Below are 19,360 nucleotides of genomic sequence, written 5' to 3' on the forward strand. Positions count from 1 at the left end.
GAGTAACAAAGCGACAGATGGAATGTGGCCCCACAGGGCCCTGCCAAGCTAACTCTGAGAAGCAAAGTGTTCTCTTGATGTCCCCTGAAGCATTCATGGGGCTTCCTGGCCAAATTCTCAGGCTGTTTCTATGGCGCTTACAAAAAAAGAATATAGCACTGTTGATGTGGTCCTTTCCCCTTCCCATTCTGCATCCTCTTTGCAGCCTTGTGAAATAAATCTCTGGCTCAAGTGAAATCATGAAAAAGAAAATGGGGGAAAAAAAAAAAGAAGTGCTGTAGGGACAGGGGGGTGCTGACTGGTTCTGATTTGTCACAAAACAAGGAGAATTTCTCTAAGAGTAAACAGTGTTTATTTTTCATTGAATTTTTTTCAATCAAATGGAATTGCTTAATTAAAAAAAACTTATCTCTTTTCTCTTTAAATACTACAGACAACCTCATTTTATCTCAGCAGACACCTAGAAACAAAACACTGGACCCACCAGAGAAAACGGGGCAATAAAAGCATCAGAAATTCAAGTCAACTATGGAAGAATTACTGTTAGCTGGCAGCTCTCGATTCTAAACAGAAGTGTCCCAGAACCTACTGGGTTTGACAAAAGTTTCTTAGAACTGGGGATGTGGGAAGGTTGGACTCCATGGACTTCTATTCCAATTGTCTCCTGCAGAGGGAAATTAAAAGTCGATGCATCAAATGAACACCCAAAGAAACATTTAAAAACGTGTTTGACTAGTATTCAGTATGTGAGATTATTAAGTAATAACTTGTCCTCCTAGTTAACCTTGTCCTGGAATATATATAGGTTATTTGTAGCCGCCACTGCTATAATATTTTCTGAAGGATGCCAAGCTGTATGCAAGATCTTTTTGCTAAAGTCCAGACTGTCGACACTGATCTCATCTTTTCTCCGCTTGCCCCCCACGCACACTTTGCGTGGTTTTAGGATAGCTCGGGGTTTGCTGTTTTCCCTCGAGGCCTCAAGGGTAACATCGCGTTTGGTGTTTCGGTCAAACATCCTGAAGAAGTTGTTGTAGGAGCCTGTCATGATGACACTGCAAGGCAGAGAGGAAACAGGGAGTGACTGAGTGCCATGGACATAGACTTTCTACAGCTAAGAGACCAAAAACCGCAACAGGATTTGTAGTGTGACTGTTGACTTTAGAAGCACTAAGGAAAACAAGCTCTCGGGCTGGGTGAAGGGTGATGATAGCTCTCCTTGTTATTTATCAATAGATTCCTTTAGGTTATTTCGTTCCATAAGTCAGTCTAGTGGTTTTAATGATCCCAGCCCACCTCCTTCACATCAGGATTCTGAGGCTGCAGTCAAGTCATGAGAGTAGGAACACAGAAAGCAGCTGTCCTTGTATCATGTTCATTTAGAGCACGGCGGTGGTAGGAGGGACTGTGCTGCCCGACTGATAAGGCTTTCTCACATCAGTACCGAGGGATGCTGACATCGTGTCCTCTTCCTGCTACGAACTAGATCGACATTCTGCCTTTTCTGAAAACTTATCTAAAACATGGATCTCATCATAGTCTTGGGAAGGAGTAAACAAAAATCAGAATTTTTAAAAGGATGTAGGATGAGGAAATAAGCCTTTGTAGTGGACTGACAGATGGTTTCCTACCCTCTTACAAGAACTATCCATTCCTAGGAGAATCTCCCATTGATGATGAGAGCAGGGCGTGCCAAGAGCCTCCCAGAAGCCACGGACCAACTCTACTTAATGGTGGCAGTTTTGACAGGTGACAGGCCAAGGGAAACATAATGTCCCTCGAGCAGCACCCTCTTATGGCTGACCCCTGGAGAGGTGGGCTTGGCCTCATTTGTGGGTGAGGCTCTGACTGGCTGGTTAGGATGGGAGAACGCCACATCTCGTTGTCTTGGGTTAGAGGAAGGTGAAGGAAAACCGACAAGAGTGAGCCACGGCCAGGGGGCTGAGTTTTGGGGTATTTGTTAGTTGTCCCGGAAATTAATCAAGGGCTAGATTTTGTTACCCTGGCCTGGGAAACTGATGGCATGAAATGTGTGTATCTATGATAGGGTGAGCAATTATTATCTCATCACGAGGGGTGCTGAGTGCTTTACCCCTACCCTCACTTCCTTTTCCATCATTCCATGTTAAAGGATTTACACAGGAGGAAAAGTGAGTGTGTGTATGGTGTCACACAGCCAGTAAGTAGCCAAGTTGGGCCTCCAGCCCACATCTGCCAGACTCCGGGGCACAAGCATTAAGCCACTTGGCCTTACTGCTTCCCACGCACTGACCTCTGCTTCTATTACCACCACCCGACTTGTTTTTAAACAGTAAGAGAAAGTCTTTTTTGGGGAAAAAAAAAAGTAATCTCAACCTTATCTGGACCAAGAATAACATTTTCTCGGTTATGGAAAGAAACTGTAATGTGGTGGAAAGAATGTTCATTTTAGGATTTAAATTCTTCCTCTTGTCTCTACTACTTACAGTGATCTGCCCAAGCTCCTGAACTAGTATCTGGCTGAGCCTCAGTTTCCTCAGCTCTAAAATGGGGACAGTGAAAGCAATCTTGATGGATTGTGGTCAGGATTAAAAAATCACGATGTGTGTAAAAGTACCTAGAGTAAGTATAGGTTTTGAATCTTGGTTCAGATAGAAGGGAAACTTGAACAATAATAACCACAAATATTTTAAAAAATCTATTCATAATGAACAATGAATAAATGACCAATGGAAATGAAAATAAACAAAATAACAGGGCAGGGATAACTACTTTTCCCCTGAAGGCCTTTGTTCAACTAAGTAACAGTTGCTTTGCTCTTGGCCTTCTGCCCTCCACCAACTGGGTGGTGTGATCTGGGTCGTCTACCATGTGGTGACTCCTCCTAGGCCTGCTGAGTGGAAGGCTGGTTTTGGATCACTGGCTCCAAAAAACCCAACAGGGGTCAGAGAGGTAGTCTGTGCTCACTAGAAGCTCGCCTCTCTGAATGCTTTGCAGTGATAGAATTTCCCTGCTTTTCAGTATGACTGCTGGTGCTGCCTTCCTCCCTTGTAGCCTATGCTGGCTTCTCCCGGAAATCACAGCAGCATCTATTTGTCAAGCCAAAAAGAAACTGCAGGGAGGTACTAGGAAGTACTGTTGAAATCAAAGGCCTCAAATAGTCATAAATCCCTTTGAGGGCACAGGATAAATGAGGCTGATGAGAATTCAGTTCATGACCACCAGGCCTTAGGCCAGTCTCTACTGGTAGCCTCGAGGGATAATTTCCCATCTAGACAGCACACTTTACAGTCACTGGAATGGTTCATCCTCGAAATTTGCCAGGGGAGCTTCATTTTAGGCATATGGACCCAGCTCTGGGTGGGTCTTGCCTGTATAAGGTAGGATTTTTGTTAGGCTAACGGGTCACCTGAGCCAGTTCTGAAAGAGGAGTCCAGGGTCTCACCCACCCTCTGTTCCTTTCCAGACCTGACCTCGAGGTCACCCGGTGGGCTGCATGGTGCAGCCCTGCCAGGCCTCAGGGCCGATTCTGATGGCTCTTTGGTTGCACCCCTTTAGGACACATGGCCCAGGGTGGGTGCAAGGAGACGGACCCCATGGAAGGTTCCCAGCCACCAGACCTTTCTTACCTGTCTGACCCATTCCACACACACTCAAATTTATCAAAAATGCAGTCATTTTCATAGAGGGAGCACAGCTTGCTGCGGAGGTAGTCGTGAACCTGGAGGGGCAGGGAAAACACATTAAGAGGGTGTTAGTTATTAACATTTAAAAAAACGATTCCTCTGTGAGAAGCTCCTCTTTGGATGGGAGCCGTTCATTCTTCCAGTGCAAATGTGGCTTGAATCAGATAGTTCTGGCTCTTAGCCCAGGCATGGCCCTTCTCAGCCTTGGGACTTTAAGATGGTTTGGTGAGCTGTTTCCATGGCACATGTGGATTAAACAAACTCGCTTACACAGATGGTGGCATAGAACAGAGCCCAGTAAGCAGGGGATTCCCATTTTCTAAGCCTATTTATTATTTGCTTTTGGTCAGTATCTTTTTAAAAAATTAATTTATTTTCTGCCATGCAGCGTGGCATGCGAGATCTTAGTTTTCCAACTAGGGATCGAACCCATGCTCCCTGCAGTGGAAGTGCAGAGTCTTCACCACTGGACCACCAGGGAAGTCTCTTAGCCCATTTAGACGACACCATTCATTCAGCCTTTCACTCAATGAGTATTTGTTGAATGCCGGCTCTGTTTTTGGGGTAGAGCCATGAACAGAATACCCTTGGGGTGCTTTCCTCCCAGTGCTGGGGAAGAGACTGTGCAGCCAAGGAAGTACATAAGGTAATTTTTGTTTTGGATTTTAAAATTTTATTTGTTAACTGGAGTAGAATTGCTTTACAGTGTTGTGTTTCTGCTGTGTGACAACAAGTATAAGATATTTTAGATGGTGACAAAATGAGGACAAAAAGAAAGTGGAAAAAAGGGTAGTGGGAGCCCTGGGGGTTATTTATACAGGGCGAGTGGTCAAGTTCACCTGAGAAGGAGACACTGGAGCAGGAACCTGGAGGGAAAGAGTGCATCTCAGTGGTGTCCGGGGAAAGGCTTTCCAAGCGTAAAGGAAAGTGTTAGTCACCCAGTCGTGTCCAATCCTTTGTGGCCCCACGGACTGTAGCCTGCCGGGCTCCCCTGTCCCTGGAATTCTCCAGGCAGGAATACTGGAGTGGGTTGCCATGTCCTTCTCCAGGGGATCTTCCCGACCCAAGGATCGAACCCGGGTCTCCCGCACTGCAGGCAGTCTCTTTACCACTGAGCTACTAAGCATTGAGAAGAGCGAATGTAATGGCCCAGAGGCAGGAGTCCTGGAGGCAGTGGGGTGGAGGGTGGCAAGGAGCAGAGTGGGGGGCCTCCGCGTGTGCCAACCAGTGCCCACAGGCCCCTTACTCTGGGTGATGTGAGCAGACGTCACGGGAAGGCTGCTGCGCCTGTTGTATTGTGACAGAGGGTAAGCCTGCAGGGCCACGGTGAGCAGTGCTGGGAGGTGGGCAGAGTCTTGATGAGTTTGGAAGGACAGTTGATAGGACTTGCAAATGGAGCTGCTGTCAAGTGTGGAGAGGAAAACCGGAGTCAGAAGTGGCTCCTGGATTGTGCTTGTGAGCAGGCGGAAGGATGGAGTGGCCATGTTCGCTCTGGGGTTGGATAATTTGGCGATGTCTGTGCAAGCGGAGAACACTCGGCAGACGCTGCTGTGCACACCGCAGCCCTGGGCTGCGTGGCAATCCTCTCCTGGTTCCATTTTTCAGTGAAATAAGAAGCAAGGTTATCAGCTGAGAGTGAAAAAGGCCGGGGCGGGGAGGTGGTTGGCAACAGTGCTTGGTTCCTGGAGGGCACTGAGGGCTGCTTGAAGTTGTTGAATGTGAATTTATTTTTTAAAATATTTTATTTATTTATCTATGCCAACCTCTGCTGTGGCACTCGGGGATCTTTAGTTGGGGCATGCAGACTCTTAGCTGTGGCATGATCTAGTTCCCTGACCAGGGATTGAACCCCAGCCTACTGCATTGGGAGTGCAAAATCATAGCTGCTGGACCAGTAGGGAAGTCCCCAGATGTGAATTTTATTTATTTATTTATTTAAATTGGAGGCTAATTACTTTACAATATTGTGGTGGTTTTGCCATACATTCGCATGGATCAGCCATGGGTGTACATGTGTCCCCATCCTGAACCCCCCTCCCACCTCTCTCCCCATCCCATCCCTCTGGGTCATCCCAGTGCACCAGCCCTGAGCACCCGGTCTCATGCATCAAACCCGGACTGGCGATCTGTTTCACACTTGATAATATACATTTCAATGCTATTCTCTCAAATCACGCCACCCTCACCTTCTCCCACAGAGTTCAAAAGTCTGTTCTTTACATCTGTGTCTCTTTTGCTGTCTCACATATAGGGTCATCGCCACCATCTTTCTAAATTGCATATATATGCATTAATATACTGTATTGGTGTTTTTCTTTCTGACTTACTTTGCTCTGTATAATAGGCTCCAGTTTCATCCACCTCATTAGAGCTTATTGAAATGCATTCTTTTTAATAGCTGAGTAATATTCCATTGTGTATATGTACCACAGCTTTCTTATCAATTCTTCTGCTGATGGACATCTTGGTTGCTTCCATGTCCTGGCTGTTATAAACAGCGCTGCGATGAACATTGGGCTACACGTGTCTCTTTCAATTCTGGTTTCCTTGGTGTGTATGCCCAGCAGTGGGATTGGGTCGTATGGCAGTTCTATTTCCGGTTTTTTAAGGAATCGCCACACTGTTCTCCATAGTGGCTGTACTAGTTTGCATTCCCACCAACAGTGTAAGAGGGTTCCTTTTTCTCCACACCCTCTCCAGCATTTATTGTTTCTAGACATTTTGACAGCAGCCATTCTGACTGGTGTGAGATGGTAGGTACCTCATTGTGGTTTTGATTTGCATTTCTCTGATAATGAGTGATGTTGAGCATTTTTTCACATGTTTGTTAGCCACCCAGATGTGAATTTTAAATGAGTCTGGTCAGCATGGTTAGGTGTTTCTCTCCAGCTGCATTCAGCAACTCAGGTGAAGATGGCAAGCAGGCAGATGATTGAGGCTTGGAGCATAGTAATCTGGGTGCCATTTTCAGTTCTTCCTGAGATCCGTTGTGGGGAGTGGTAATGACATTAGGCATACATAATATGCCAGCTTGTTATTATTAGCCGGGCTCTTTATCCATAAGATCTCATCTCATCTCTAATAGCATCTTAGGTTGTAGGTACTGTCATTCTCTTCACTTTAATGGAGCATGAACTGCAGGGTATGACATCATGTGTCCAAGATCACACAGCAAAGGAAATGACAGAATGGGAAATGAACAGGGATCTAGGTTCTGGAGCACCTGCTCCTGCCAGCTCTAGCAATCTGCCTCCCACTCGCTCTGCCTCATTGGCCTCGCCTTACATAGAGTCTCAGTCCTAGACAGCTGTGATGATGCACTGAAGTGAGGCCAAGAGGCAGACAGAATTGGGTGAAGGCAGAGAGGTGTTATGGAAAGCACAGTTTGACTTGGTTTAGATGAAGAGTGATGGTTCATGATCTCTTTTTCTGTAGCCTGGGCCCCTTTCCTCCCTTGCCCCAGGGTTCTGTCAGATTTTGAGCTCAGAGTCTCAGCTGTGTGCTCAGCCCTGGGCACAGGAATGAGGTCAGATTCATTCCACATTCCATTAGATGTCTGGGGTATTTGAAAAGCTCTCTTGAGTTATTTGGACAGGGTAAGGATTTCTAACTCTGCAAATTAATTTCCTTCACCTTTATGCTCATGTTCCCAAATAGCTCTGGGCCTTTTTCAGGGTATCTGCTTCAGGGTTATGGTGACAAGTGAATCCATTGGCAGCTGGGCATATGGCTTTGTTAGATGGGGAGAATAAGAGCGAGGCTTGTGTCCTAAGCTTCGGAATTCTGCTATAAATTAACTCACTGTCTTCCCTTCCCCTCCACTCACTGTCCTCCCTTCCTCTTCTACCACCTCTTGTGCATATTAGGAGTGGCTCAGATCTGATAGGGAAGGCCATTTTGTTTGTAGGGCCATTTCTGCTTGTTAAAGTTCTCTAGTTATTGTGAAGAATCTTTAAAGCAGAAGAGTCCCAGGACAAAGAGAGGGCTGATGCTAGATCTTCACAAACTTTTTCTAAAAAGGGCCAAACTATAAATATTTATACTTTGTGAGTCATGTAGCCTCACTTAAAACTGTCCAAGTGTACCTTTGTAATGCAAAAGTAGCGATAATACATAAATGAGTTAAGAGTTGTGTTCCAATAAAACTTTATTTACAAATACAGGTGGCAACAGGATTGGCTTCTGGGTCATAGTTTGCCTAACCCTTGACTATAAGTCTTGACTATAATTTCCCTTCTTCCCAATCAGCACAGACCATTTCCTTGAAAGAAAGGGATGGTGGAAGTAAGGACATCCACTGGGGGGTCGTACTTTTCTTCTGATGGTGGAAGATACTGACCTCAAGAATTGATCTCTTTTCTAGAAAGCAAGCCTAATTCTTACCTTTTCTTGACTTTATCATTGACTTGCTTCCAAGATCTGTGTAACAGAGGGAGACAAGGAAGTGGAGTGGGCTTCTGAAGGGGAAGAATGGCAAACTGGAATTAATCCAGTAGGCAAAGGAGGCCACATTTGTTATCCTCATACTCCAGATCTCCTACCTTTTGGAGGAAAAAGATGAGCAAAATGGATCCTCTTTTAAATCTTCTCTCTCCCTACTCCTTCCTTTTATCTGTTATGGGGCACTTTTTTTTTTCTTCAATATTTCTTCAAACTTTTATTTATTTTTTTGAGTACCATCTTTTAATTGAAGTTTTAGTTGAGTTACAGTGTTGTGCTAATTTCAGGTGTATAGCAGAGTGATTTAGTTATAAATACATATATATTTTTATTCAGATTGTTTTCCCTTATAGGTCATTATATAAAATATTGAGGATAGTTCCCTGTGCTATACAGTAGGACTTTGTTGGTTGCATCTTTTATCTTCTATATAGAGTAGTGTAAAAATGTCAATCCCAAACTCCTAATTTATCCCCCCTGCCTTTTCCCCTTTGGTAACTATAAATTTGTTTTCTATGTCTGTGTGTCTCTTTCTGATTCATATATACATTTATTTGTATTATTTTTTCGTAGAGTCCACATGTAAGTGATATCATATTTATCTTTCTCTGACTTATTTCACTTAGTATGATAATCTCTAGGACCATTCATGTCATTGCAAATGGCATTATTTCATTCTTCTTTTGGCTGAATATGTATATGAATCTACCTGCCAATGCAGGGGACTCAGGTCTGTGGGTTTGATCCCTGAATAGGGAAGATACTCTGGAGAAGGAAATGGCAGCTCACTCTAGTATTCTTTCCTGGGAAATCCCACGGACAGAGAAGCCTAGTGGGCTATAGTCTATGGTGTTGTAAGAGTCGGACACGACTTAAGTGACTAAACCACCACCACATGTATATATACACACCAATTTTTCTTTATATGGTGTGTCTATATACACACCAATCTTTTTCTTTATACCAATATTTCTTTCAAAATTCCATTCACCTGGAATTTTGTCTTACAGAAACACCACAGGTGAGTGATAAATATCAAAACTTGTGTGCTTTGGAAGTGTGGGCCCCTTAGTGGAGGAACCACATTACCAAGAACTCTGTAACTAAAAGTCAGGAAGGATTCAAGGAGAGAACCTAGTCTGAGCCCTTATTTTCTCTTCTCAGCATCTATATTCCGGGGAGCTTCTGGCAACTCCAGGTAAGGATATCTACAGGAGAAGATCAGTAACTATGAAGGTATGCTGCATATCATTCATACATACATACATACATACATACATATATACATATATATATATATATATATATATATATATATATATATATATATAAGAAAGTGAAAGTCACTCAGGTCTGACTCTGCAACCCCATGGACTGTATAATCCAAGGAATTCTCCAGGAGAGGATATTGGAGTGGGTAGCCTTTCCCTTCTCCAGGGGATCTTCCCAACCCAGGGATCCTGCATTGCAGGCGGATTCTTTACCAACTGAGCCACAAGGGAAGCCCTATATATGTATCTTCTGTCGTAAAGAGAAATCTTAGGCAGAGAACATTGACCATTCACCATCAGAGAAGAGAAAAAGGTAAGACAGACACAAGAAGCATCTAGAGAGCAGAGTAAGAAAGAACTTAAGACTCATCCTATTAGATGCTTCTCTCTTCATGTTTCAAATACTGTTTCTATGCTCTGTTCCTATGAGCTTGGGTATGGCCCCCTTGACACTAGGCTGAAGTCTCACAACACAGATGTGCTCACATCACGTACTTGTGGAACCTGCCATTGTATAACTGATAGACCACTGTAGGCCTGGCAAGATTAGACTCTATTGGTTTGTTCTACTTGAGGGGTTGACAAACTTTTCCTGTGAAAGGTCAGACAATAAATATTTTAGGATCTGTGAGCCACAATGTCACAGTGACCCAACTCTGCCATTGTTGGCAGTTACAGACAACAGTTAAATGATCAGGTGTGGCTGATTCAATGAAACTGCTTTTATAAAATATAGGGGGCTGGATTTGGCCCACAGGTCACAGTTTGTCAACCCCTGTTCATAGAAAAAGATGAAACTAGGTCATCATGCTTAAGGCTACAGCTTCGTATTCCTAGAAACATGCTTGAGATCAGCTGATGGGGATGTATGAAGAGACCTAGGAGTATCACCTGTATGTCTCCCTGCTCAGGGAAGGTGCTAGTAGTTAATGACAGAATTCCTACACACTGGAGCAGTCCTAATAATCTTTTTCACTTTCATTTAATTTTTATTTTATTTTGGAGTATAAAATTTATAAAACAAAATGTTTATTTTATAGTTGGTTTACAATGCTCTGTTAGTTTCAGGTGTACAGCAGAGTGATTCGGTGACATATATACATATATCTTTTTCAGATTCTTTTTCCATATAGGTTATTATATAATATTGAATATAGTCCCCTGTGCTATTCAGTAGGAACTTCTTGGTTATTAAATATATATAGCAGTGTGTATATGTTAAATGAAAACTCCAAATTTATCCCCTCCCTTTCTCATTTGGTAACCATAAATTTGTTTTCTATGTCTGTGGGTCTATTTCTCTTTTGTATATAAGTTCATTTATATCATTTTTTTGAATCCTTGTTAAAAGTGTTATCATATTAGTCTTTCTCTGGCTTATTTCATTCTCTATGTCTAAACATACTGCAAGTGGCTGGAGTAATATTCCATTGTGTGTGTATATACACACGCACATATATACACACACATATACATACACCACATGTTCTTTATCCTTCATCAGTGACTGATGATGGACATTTAATTTGCTTTCATGTCTTGTCTATTGTAAACAGTGCTAGGAACCGTGGGGTGCATGTGTTTTTTCAAATTATGATTTTCTCCAGATGTATGCCCAGGAGTGGGATTGCAGGGTTATATGGTAACTATCTTTTCATATTTTTAAGGAATTTCCATACTGCTCACCACAGTGGCTGGACTCGTTTGCATTCCCACCAACTGTTCGGAGCACTTCTATAGCAAAGGCATACGTTAACTAGTGTTCTGAGCAGGGAGAAATACTTGGTTAAGCAGGCTTCTCAAGAGTTCTGCAATGATCAAGGAATTATAAAATTATAAGAGGGGAATAGAATATATTTTATTTTAATATAAGCACCCAAAATATCTGATTTTGGTAGGGGGAGAACCAAATACTGCCCCAAAGATAATTAGGATTGAAGGATGCAGAGCAGTAAGGTTATAAATTGGGCAGCTGTGTGCCTTTTAAGGTCTGGCTTAGCCTGTGCCCTTCTTTGTGAAACATTCCTCTTTGGCTTTTTAAATTTTTTTTACAGAAACACTACAGGTGAGTGGAAGTGTGGGCCTGTTACTGCAGGAACCACCTCACCAAGAACTCTATGACTAAGGAAGGAACAGCACAGTCTGAGCCTTGATTTTTTCCTCCAAGCATCTACATTCTGGGATCTCCCGACTAATTCCAGGTGAGGACGTCTACAGGAGATCATTAAGTATGAAGGTATGCTGCATATGTATATTCTGTCATAAAAAGAAATCTTTGGCAAAGAACATTGACTATTCACCATCCTTCACCATCAGAGGAGAGGAAAAGGTAAGACTCAGACACAAGAAGCATCTAGAGAGCAGAGTAAGAGGGAACTTAAAGCCTGTCGTATTAGATGCTTCTCTTCAAGTTCCAAATATTGTTTTTTGGCTCTGTTCCTGTGAGCTTGGGTATGGCCCTCTTAACACTAGGCTGTCTCCCACACAAAGGTTCTCACTTCATATACTTGTGGAGCCTGCTGCTGTATAGACCACTCTAGGGCTGGCGAGATTAGACTCTCTTGGTTTGTCCTTCTATTTTAGGGGTTGGCAAACTTTTACTGTAAAGGGTCAGACAATAAATATTTTAGGCTTTGTGAGCTATATAGTCTCTGTCACAATGACCTGATTCTGCCCTTGTAGCCTGCAGGCAACAGTAGACAATAGGTAAATGACCAGGTGTGCTGTTTCAATAAAACTGCTTTTCAAAAAACAGATGCAGGGCTGGATTTGGCCCACAGTTTGTCAACCCCTGTTCTATAGGAAAATGTGAAAATAGTTCATTATATTCATACTTAAGGCTACAGCTTCTTATTCCTGGAAACATGCTTGAGAGCAACTGACAGACCTATCACTTGTGTATCTCCCTGCTCAGGGGAGGTGCTAGTAATTGATGACAGGGTTCCTTCCCGCAAGACCAGTCCTTACAATTTTTTTAAAATTTAATTTTGACTATATATTATAGTTGATTTACAATGTTGTGTTAGTTTCAGGTGTACAGCACAGTGACTCAGTTATACACACACATTATGCATTGTTTTTCAGATTCTTTTCCTATATAGGTTATTATATAATATTGAATACAGTTTCCTGTGCTATTCAGTAGGATCTTCTTGATTATCTATTTTATATATATATATATATATAAAATATATACTATATATATACTATATAAAATATATAGTATAGTGTGTTTATGTTAATCCCAGACTCCAAATTTATCTCCCCTTTCCCCATTTGGTAACCATAAATTTGTTTTGTACGTCTGTGGGACTATTGCTATTTTGCATATACATTATTTCATTTTTTTAAAAATCCCCATATAAGTGATAACGTATGATACTTGCCTTTCTCTGGCTTACTTTACTTAGTATGATAATATTAGGAACATCCATGTTGCTGTAAATGGCTGAGTAATATTCCTGTGCATATATATGTATGGTGTGTGTGTGTATATACACACAGACACCACATTTTTCTTATCTATTCATCAACAAGAGGTGATGGATATTTAGGCTGCCTCTATGTCTTAGCTATTGTAAGTAGTTCTATGTGGGGGTGCATGTATTTTTTCAAGTTATGATTTTCTCCAGATATATGCCCAGGAGTGGGATTGTTCAGTCACATGGTAACTCTCTTTTTAGTTTCTTAATGAACCTCCATACTGTTCTCCACAGTGGCTGTAATAGTTTACATTCCTACCAGCTGTACAGAGCACTTTTAAGGTAAGGCATACCCATGAGTGTTCTGAGCACTTGGTTAAGCAGGCTTCTACAATACAGGCTTCTCAGAGTTCTGCAATGATCAAGGAATTATAAAATTATAAGAGGGGACTAGAATATTATTTTATTTTACTGTAAGCACCCCAAATTTGTTTTTGGTAGGGGAAATACCAAATAGTGCCTTGAATAATTAGGATTAAAGGGAAGCAGAGCATTAAGGGTTGTAAATTGAGCAGTGGTGTGCCATTTAAGGTCCTGCTCAGCCTGTCCCCTGACCATTTGTCTTGTAGAAACCTACAGGTGAGTGAGAAGTATCAAACAAAGCATCTGCACTTTGAAATTGTGGGCCCCTTATTGCAGGAAATCACCTCACCAAGAACTCTATGACTTAAAAGACAATCTTTTACAGGAACAGTTTATCAATCCCTGAAATAGAAAAACAAACCAATAGAGTCTCCCAGCACAGAGGTTCTCCAGACCTTAAAAGTCAGGAAAGATTCAAAGGGAAAACCTAGTCTGAACCCTTATTTTTTCCTTCCAGCCTCTACCCTTGGGGAGCTCCTGACTACCTCCAGGTGAGGACATGTACAGGAGAAGATTCTAGACTATCAAGGTATGCTCCATACATAAAGAAACGTTAGGCAGAGAACACCCACTCTCACCATCAGAGGAGAGAAAAAGACAGACACAAACACAAGAAGCATCTCTGAGAAGCTTGTATCATAGAAACCTGCTCAGCCAAGTCTTTCTCCCTCTCAGCACACTCACATGGATGCCTTACCTTAAGACTCATCCTAGTTGATGCCCAAATATTGTTTCTTCACTCTGTTCCAATGAGCTTGGACACTAGGCTGAGTCTCCCAATACAGAGATTCTCACATCATGTACTTGTGGAGCCTGCTGACCTTATAATCTCTTTTAATCATGTTCCACTCACTCACTTAATACACTATATCAGAAATGGTAAACTCATTATCACCTTTGATATGGTATATAAACTTAACTAGATTGCTTTCAAATACACCATCTAAAATAATGCAAAAATTTGTTTAATTTCTCTACATGGGTTCTATTTCTTAGTATTCTACAAAGACTTCTAAGCCTACCACTCGCTAAATATAGTTTAAGTCTTTGTCTAAAATAAAAGTACCATAGATTAGCTGAGAAATCTCCTGTTGAAAAAGCAGCCACAAAAATGAAGCTTTCATTTTTGAAGAAAAATCAGTTTCAGACCCATTGAGAAAGGCAAGCTCATCTCCAGGGTAATGCTTACTTGGAAGTGAAAGTCGCTCAGTCGTGTCAGACTCTTTGCAATCCCATGGACTATACAGTCCAGTGGATCTTCCCGACCCAGGAATTGAACCGGGGTCTCCTGCATTGCAGGCAGATTCTCTACCAACTGAGCTAATAGAGAAGCCCCAATGCTTACTTGCTTACTTGGGAATAATTAAAACATAGTTTTAATGGTTCAGTTTTTAATGCTTACTTTACTAGTTATGCTTAAAACCTATCTCTACACAAGTATTCTTTACTTACTATGATCCTGGTAATGAACGTGGTATAATAAAAAGTACCAATTGCTCCCCCACGGTGTAGCCTAATCCACTCTTCTCTAGCTGAGGCTCTCCAGCAGGCCACACCTCTGTCAACAACACCCTCCTAGCTTCTAGTTCCTGCACGTAACACCAAATGGTTGGGCTGTTAGCAGGAGCATTAGCAGGAGCCTGAGGGCAAGGGTTAGGGGAGAGTAAGACTGCAAGCACACAGGGGATGCTATGTGAACCACAGGGGTTAACCAGACTACCTCCACCTCATCTGCAATTCTAGCCCCCAAACCTTTTACAGCACCACAGTCAGTCATCAAAGTCCTCAGCCTCTCATGTGGCAGCTGGACTTCTGCCTTCATGTGCCAAGGTGAGTGGTCTCTGTGTTCCTCTGGACCATCATTCATGCCATTAAACACTACTTCCTGCTCCCCATCCTTCTTATAGTCATCAATAGTCCCTCTGCCTCATGCTTGGAAGCCACTCTAGACCCTCGATTTCTCTTCCATCACCATTCCTGCCATCATTCTTAGGAATTCAAACACTCTGGACTCTCACTTAGCCTCATTATTTTCAGTGAGTTTTGTCATTTGCTTTCGTGGTCATATTATGAGCCTTGTCATCACTGTAACTGTGCTTGTCTTATAAATATCACTCTATTGCTGCCTCCTAAGATTTTAATTCAAGTCCTTTAGTGTCTTGATTCTATCAGTTCTTCATTTCCTTCCTTACCTACCTTAGACTCAGTGGCCCCTCATTCCCATCACTCCTTTAATCAATACCTTCAACAAACTTGCCCTTTTCCCTTCATCCCTTGTAGTTACTTGGTAAAACTGGTAAATCTTTCTGCCCTTCCTTACCTGTACCAAGCAGGCTCATGTGGCTGGGAAGAAAGATATAATCACCAGATTTGTCTTAAAATATATAAATAAGTGGATCCCTTCGCAACCCTACCATAGTGCCCTAGTCAATTTGCTCTTTTAGAGGAATATTTTATACTTTCCCTTCTCACTCAGCTAATGATCTTGCTTCTTATTTGACTGGAAAATAGAAGCAGAAACCATCTATATGTTCCCATTACAAATCTGCATCTGTAGCTGTTTTTACTTTTCTCTTTCTTTTGATGGATGAATTGTCCATCTCATCTATATCTAATTCTGCAATGGAGTATGTTCCCTTGAGAAGCTGACTGCTTCAGTTAGCCCACTCTTTACTGGCTTCTATCACCCTAAAACAAGCTATGATGCCTTCCTCAATCCTGCATCCTCTTCCAGCTACTACCCTATTTCTCTGTTCCTCTTCAAAACAAAATCTCTCTCCAAATTTCACTACATTCACAATCTCCATTTATGATCTCTCTTGAACCCACTCCAATCAGACATTTATTCCTACCACTTCACCTCTGTCATTAAGGTACCTGATAATTTCCACGTCACTAAATCCAGTGGCCCTTTCTCAGTCCTCTCTTGATTCAACAACACCGTTCAGCAGTCGGTGACATCCTCCTTGAGACAGTTTCTCCAGCTGGCTTCCAGGACGCCTCTCAGTTTCTGACCCATTTCACCAGCACTTTTCTCCAACTTCTCATGCCAGATCCATTCCCTCTTCCCAGCCTGTAATCCCTAGGGCCTCAGGGTAGTTCCTGACCTTTCCTTTAGGTTAGATCTATCCAAACTTACACTGACCTGCCTTGGAACCCTCAAGTGCCCAGTGTACGTGTGGGTGGGTGGGGGTCTGTACCTGGTAAGTCTCGATGGGGCGGTTTTCCATGTTGAGATCCCAGACTTTGACGGTCAGATAGTCTCTGGTCATGATATACCTCCCACTGTGGCTGAACTTCACATCCGAAATTGAAGAGATAATTTCAGAGAAAAATGACCTGTTGCTTGGATCTTCTGGCTCTTCAAAAACTGCAGAACAAAAAGCAAAACACAACAAATTTAGTACCTCCTTATTAACTGATGTGAACGTGTTTGGGCCAGCTAGAAAGCCAACCATCTAACTTGGCATAGGGTTGGAATCGGCAGATTGTAAATTGCTCGCAGACCTATCAGCTCCCTGGTAGTAGAACAAGCTGTCCCTGGTTTCTATATCATGTTTCTCATGGGACTTGTCCCGTTCACAGAGCTGACCGCTTGCACAAGCTCTGTTTCACGATTTTCCATGGCTGCTGATGGAGAAGGCAATGGCAACCCACTTCAGTACTCTTGCCTAGAAAATCCCATGGACAAAGGAGCCTGGTAGGCTGCAGTCCATGGGGTTGCGAAGAGTCAGACACGACTGAGCGACTTCACTTTCATGCATTGGAGAAGGAAATGGTAACCCACTCCAGTGTTCTTGCCTGGAGAATCCCAGGGACGGCAGAGCCTGGTGGGCAGCCATCTCTGGGGTCACAGAGAGTCGGACACGACTGAAGCGACTTAGCAGCATGGTCGTAGGTATCATTGTGATACCAGCAATGGTATACATTGCTACATATGAAAATGTAGTCCTCTTAGATGCTTAAACATTTTTTTCTACTTTTTTGAGATGTAATTCACATACCATAGAATTTACTCATCTAAATTTTACAGTTTATATGATTATATTAAAGATAACACCACCAACCATGCAATCATCAACAAAGTCTAAATTTGGGACATTGACATCATCTCCTTCCCCCACAAAAAACCCTGAACTACTTCATACCCATTAGCACTTACTCCTGTTCCCTAATTTCTGCAGCCCTAGGCAAACACTAATCTATTTTCTTGTTTTATGAAATTGCCTATTCTAAAAATTTCACATGAATGGAATCATACTATATATATATATATATTATATACCATATAATGCTGCTATGAATATTCATGTACAAGTTTTTGTGTGAATATATTTATTCATCTCTCTTGTATCATGATGTTTAAATAGTGGGACTTTGCTGCCAGACTGCCTTAGGCTTAAGGTCAGACTATCATTGTCTAGCTGTGTGACCTTGGGCAAGTTATTTAACTTTCCTGAGCCTCATTCTTACAGGTAAACTCTGGCTACAATGTCTTTTGTCTGTGTTTTCTATTTGCTCTGGTATCCAGTTGCTGCTTTTCTTCTCCCATAGATTCAGCTGACTTTCACTTACAGGAATAAAAGACACTGAAGCTTATTGTAAGCTGCCTTAATTCATCTTTCTAACCTTTTTTTGAACTTCTCTAGTTCAAACTGGATGTACACCATACCTCTGGATATTTCCCATTTTTATGTCCTGATGGTTCCTCCTCCAACTGTGTCATATTCTGCTTGATTCATATGCCTCATCTTTTACTTACATATTATTTTAGACAAAATGATCTTTTCTCTGAAGTCCTATTACACTTGGTCTGGCCCGTTCACTTACCATTTGCTTGGGTTCTCTCCCAAAGAAAGCATCATTTTTCACATTAGTATTTAACAATCCACAGCTTATCTCACCTAGGATGTGAGCTTCTTGAAGGCAGAATTTTGTTTTTTCTTATCTTTGTACTGAGGGTTTTGCACATAGATGTTCAATAAACATTTGTTGCTTAAGTTGCAGGATACAAAATCAATACACAGAAATCACTTGCATTTCTATATACTAACAATGAAAAATCAGAAAGAGAAATTAAGGAATCAATCTCATTCACCACTGCAACAAAAAGAATTAAATATCTAGGAATAAACTTTCCTAAGGAGACAAAAGAACTGTACACAGAAAATTATAAGACACTAATGAAAGAAATAAAAGATGACATAAACAGATGGGGAGATAGTCCACGTACCTGGGTAGGAAGAATCAACATTATGAAAATGACTATACTACCAAATGCAATCTACAGATTCAATGTGATCCCTATCAAATTACCAATGGCATTTTTCACAGAATTAGATCAAAAAATGTCACAATTCATATGAAACACAAAAGACCCTGAATAGCAAAGCAGTCTTGAGAAAGAAGAATGGAGCTGGAGGAATCAACCTTCCTGACTTCAGACTATACTACAAAGCTACAGTCATCAAGATAGTATGGTACTGGCACAGAAACAGAAATATAGACCAATGGAACAAGATAGGAAGCCCAGAAATAAACCCATGTACCTATGGGTACCTTGTTTTTGACAAAGGGGGCAAGAATATACAATGGGGCAAAGAGAGCTTCTTCAATAAATGGTTCTGGGAAAACTGGAGAGCTACATGTAAAGAATGAATTTATAACACTTCCTAACATTTCATGCAAAGATGGGCACAATAAAGGACAGAAATGGTAGGGACCTAACAGAAGCAGAAGATATTAAGAAGAGGTGGCAAGAATACACAGAAGAACTGTACAAAAAAGATCTTCACGACCCAGATAATCACGATGGTGTGAGCACTCACCTAGAGCCAGACATCCTGGAATGTGAAGTCAAGTGGGCCTTAGGAAGCATCACTACGAACAAAGCTAGTGGAGGTGATGGAATTCCAGTTGAGCTATTTCAAATCCTGAAAGATGATGCTATGAACATGCTGCATTCAATATGCCAGCAAATTTGGAAAACTCAGCAGTGGCCACAGGACTGGAAAAGGTCAGTTTTCATTCAATCCCAAAGAAAGGTAATGCCAAAGAATGCTCAAAATTCTCCAAGCTGGGCTTCAGCAATACATGAGCCATGAACTTCCAGATGCTCAAGCTGGTTTTAGAAAAGGCA

At 41.9% G+C, this 19,360-nt stretch overlaps 1 protein-coding gene across 10 annotated transcripts in view; it reads right to left on the bottom strand.

Moving 5' to 3' along the window:
* Positions 1–329: 329 nt before the first annotated feature.
* PPP2R2B (protein phosphatase 2 regulatory subunit Bbeta) overlaps positions 330–19,360 on the bottom strand; it is a 512,526-nt gene continuing 493,495 nt past the window's right edge. For all 10 annotated transcript variants that reach the window (XM_070465593.1, XM_070465592.1, XM_070465594.1 and 7 more), the window contains 3 exons: positions 16,422–16,591; positions 3,609–3,700; positions 330–1,055 (listed from right to left, as the gene is read on the bottom strand). In XM_070465593.1, coding sequence (XP_070321694.1) covers positions 776–1,055; positions 3,609–3,700; positions 16,422–16,591 — 542 coding nt within the window. In that variant the 3' untranslated portion in view covers positions 330–775. The remainder of the gene's footprint in view (positions 1,056–3,608; positions 3,701–16,421; positions 16,592–19,360) is intronic.

The sequence above is a fragment of the Odocoileus virginianus genome, chromosome 3 (assembly GCF_023699985.2).
Source record: "Odocoileus virginianus isolate 20LAN1187 ecotype Illinois chromosome 3, Ovbor_1.2, whole genome shotgun sequence".
In the NCBI taxonomy this organism is placed as follows: Eukaryota; Metazoa; Chordata; class Mammalia; order Artiodactyla; family Cervidae; genus Odocoileus; species Odocoileus virginianus.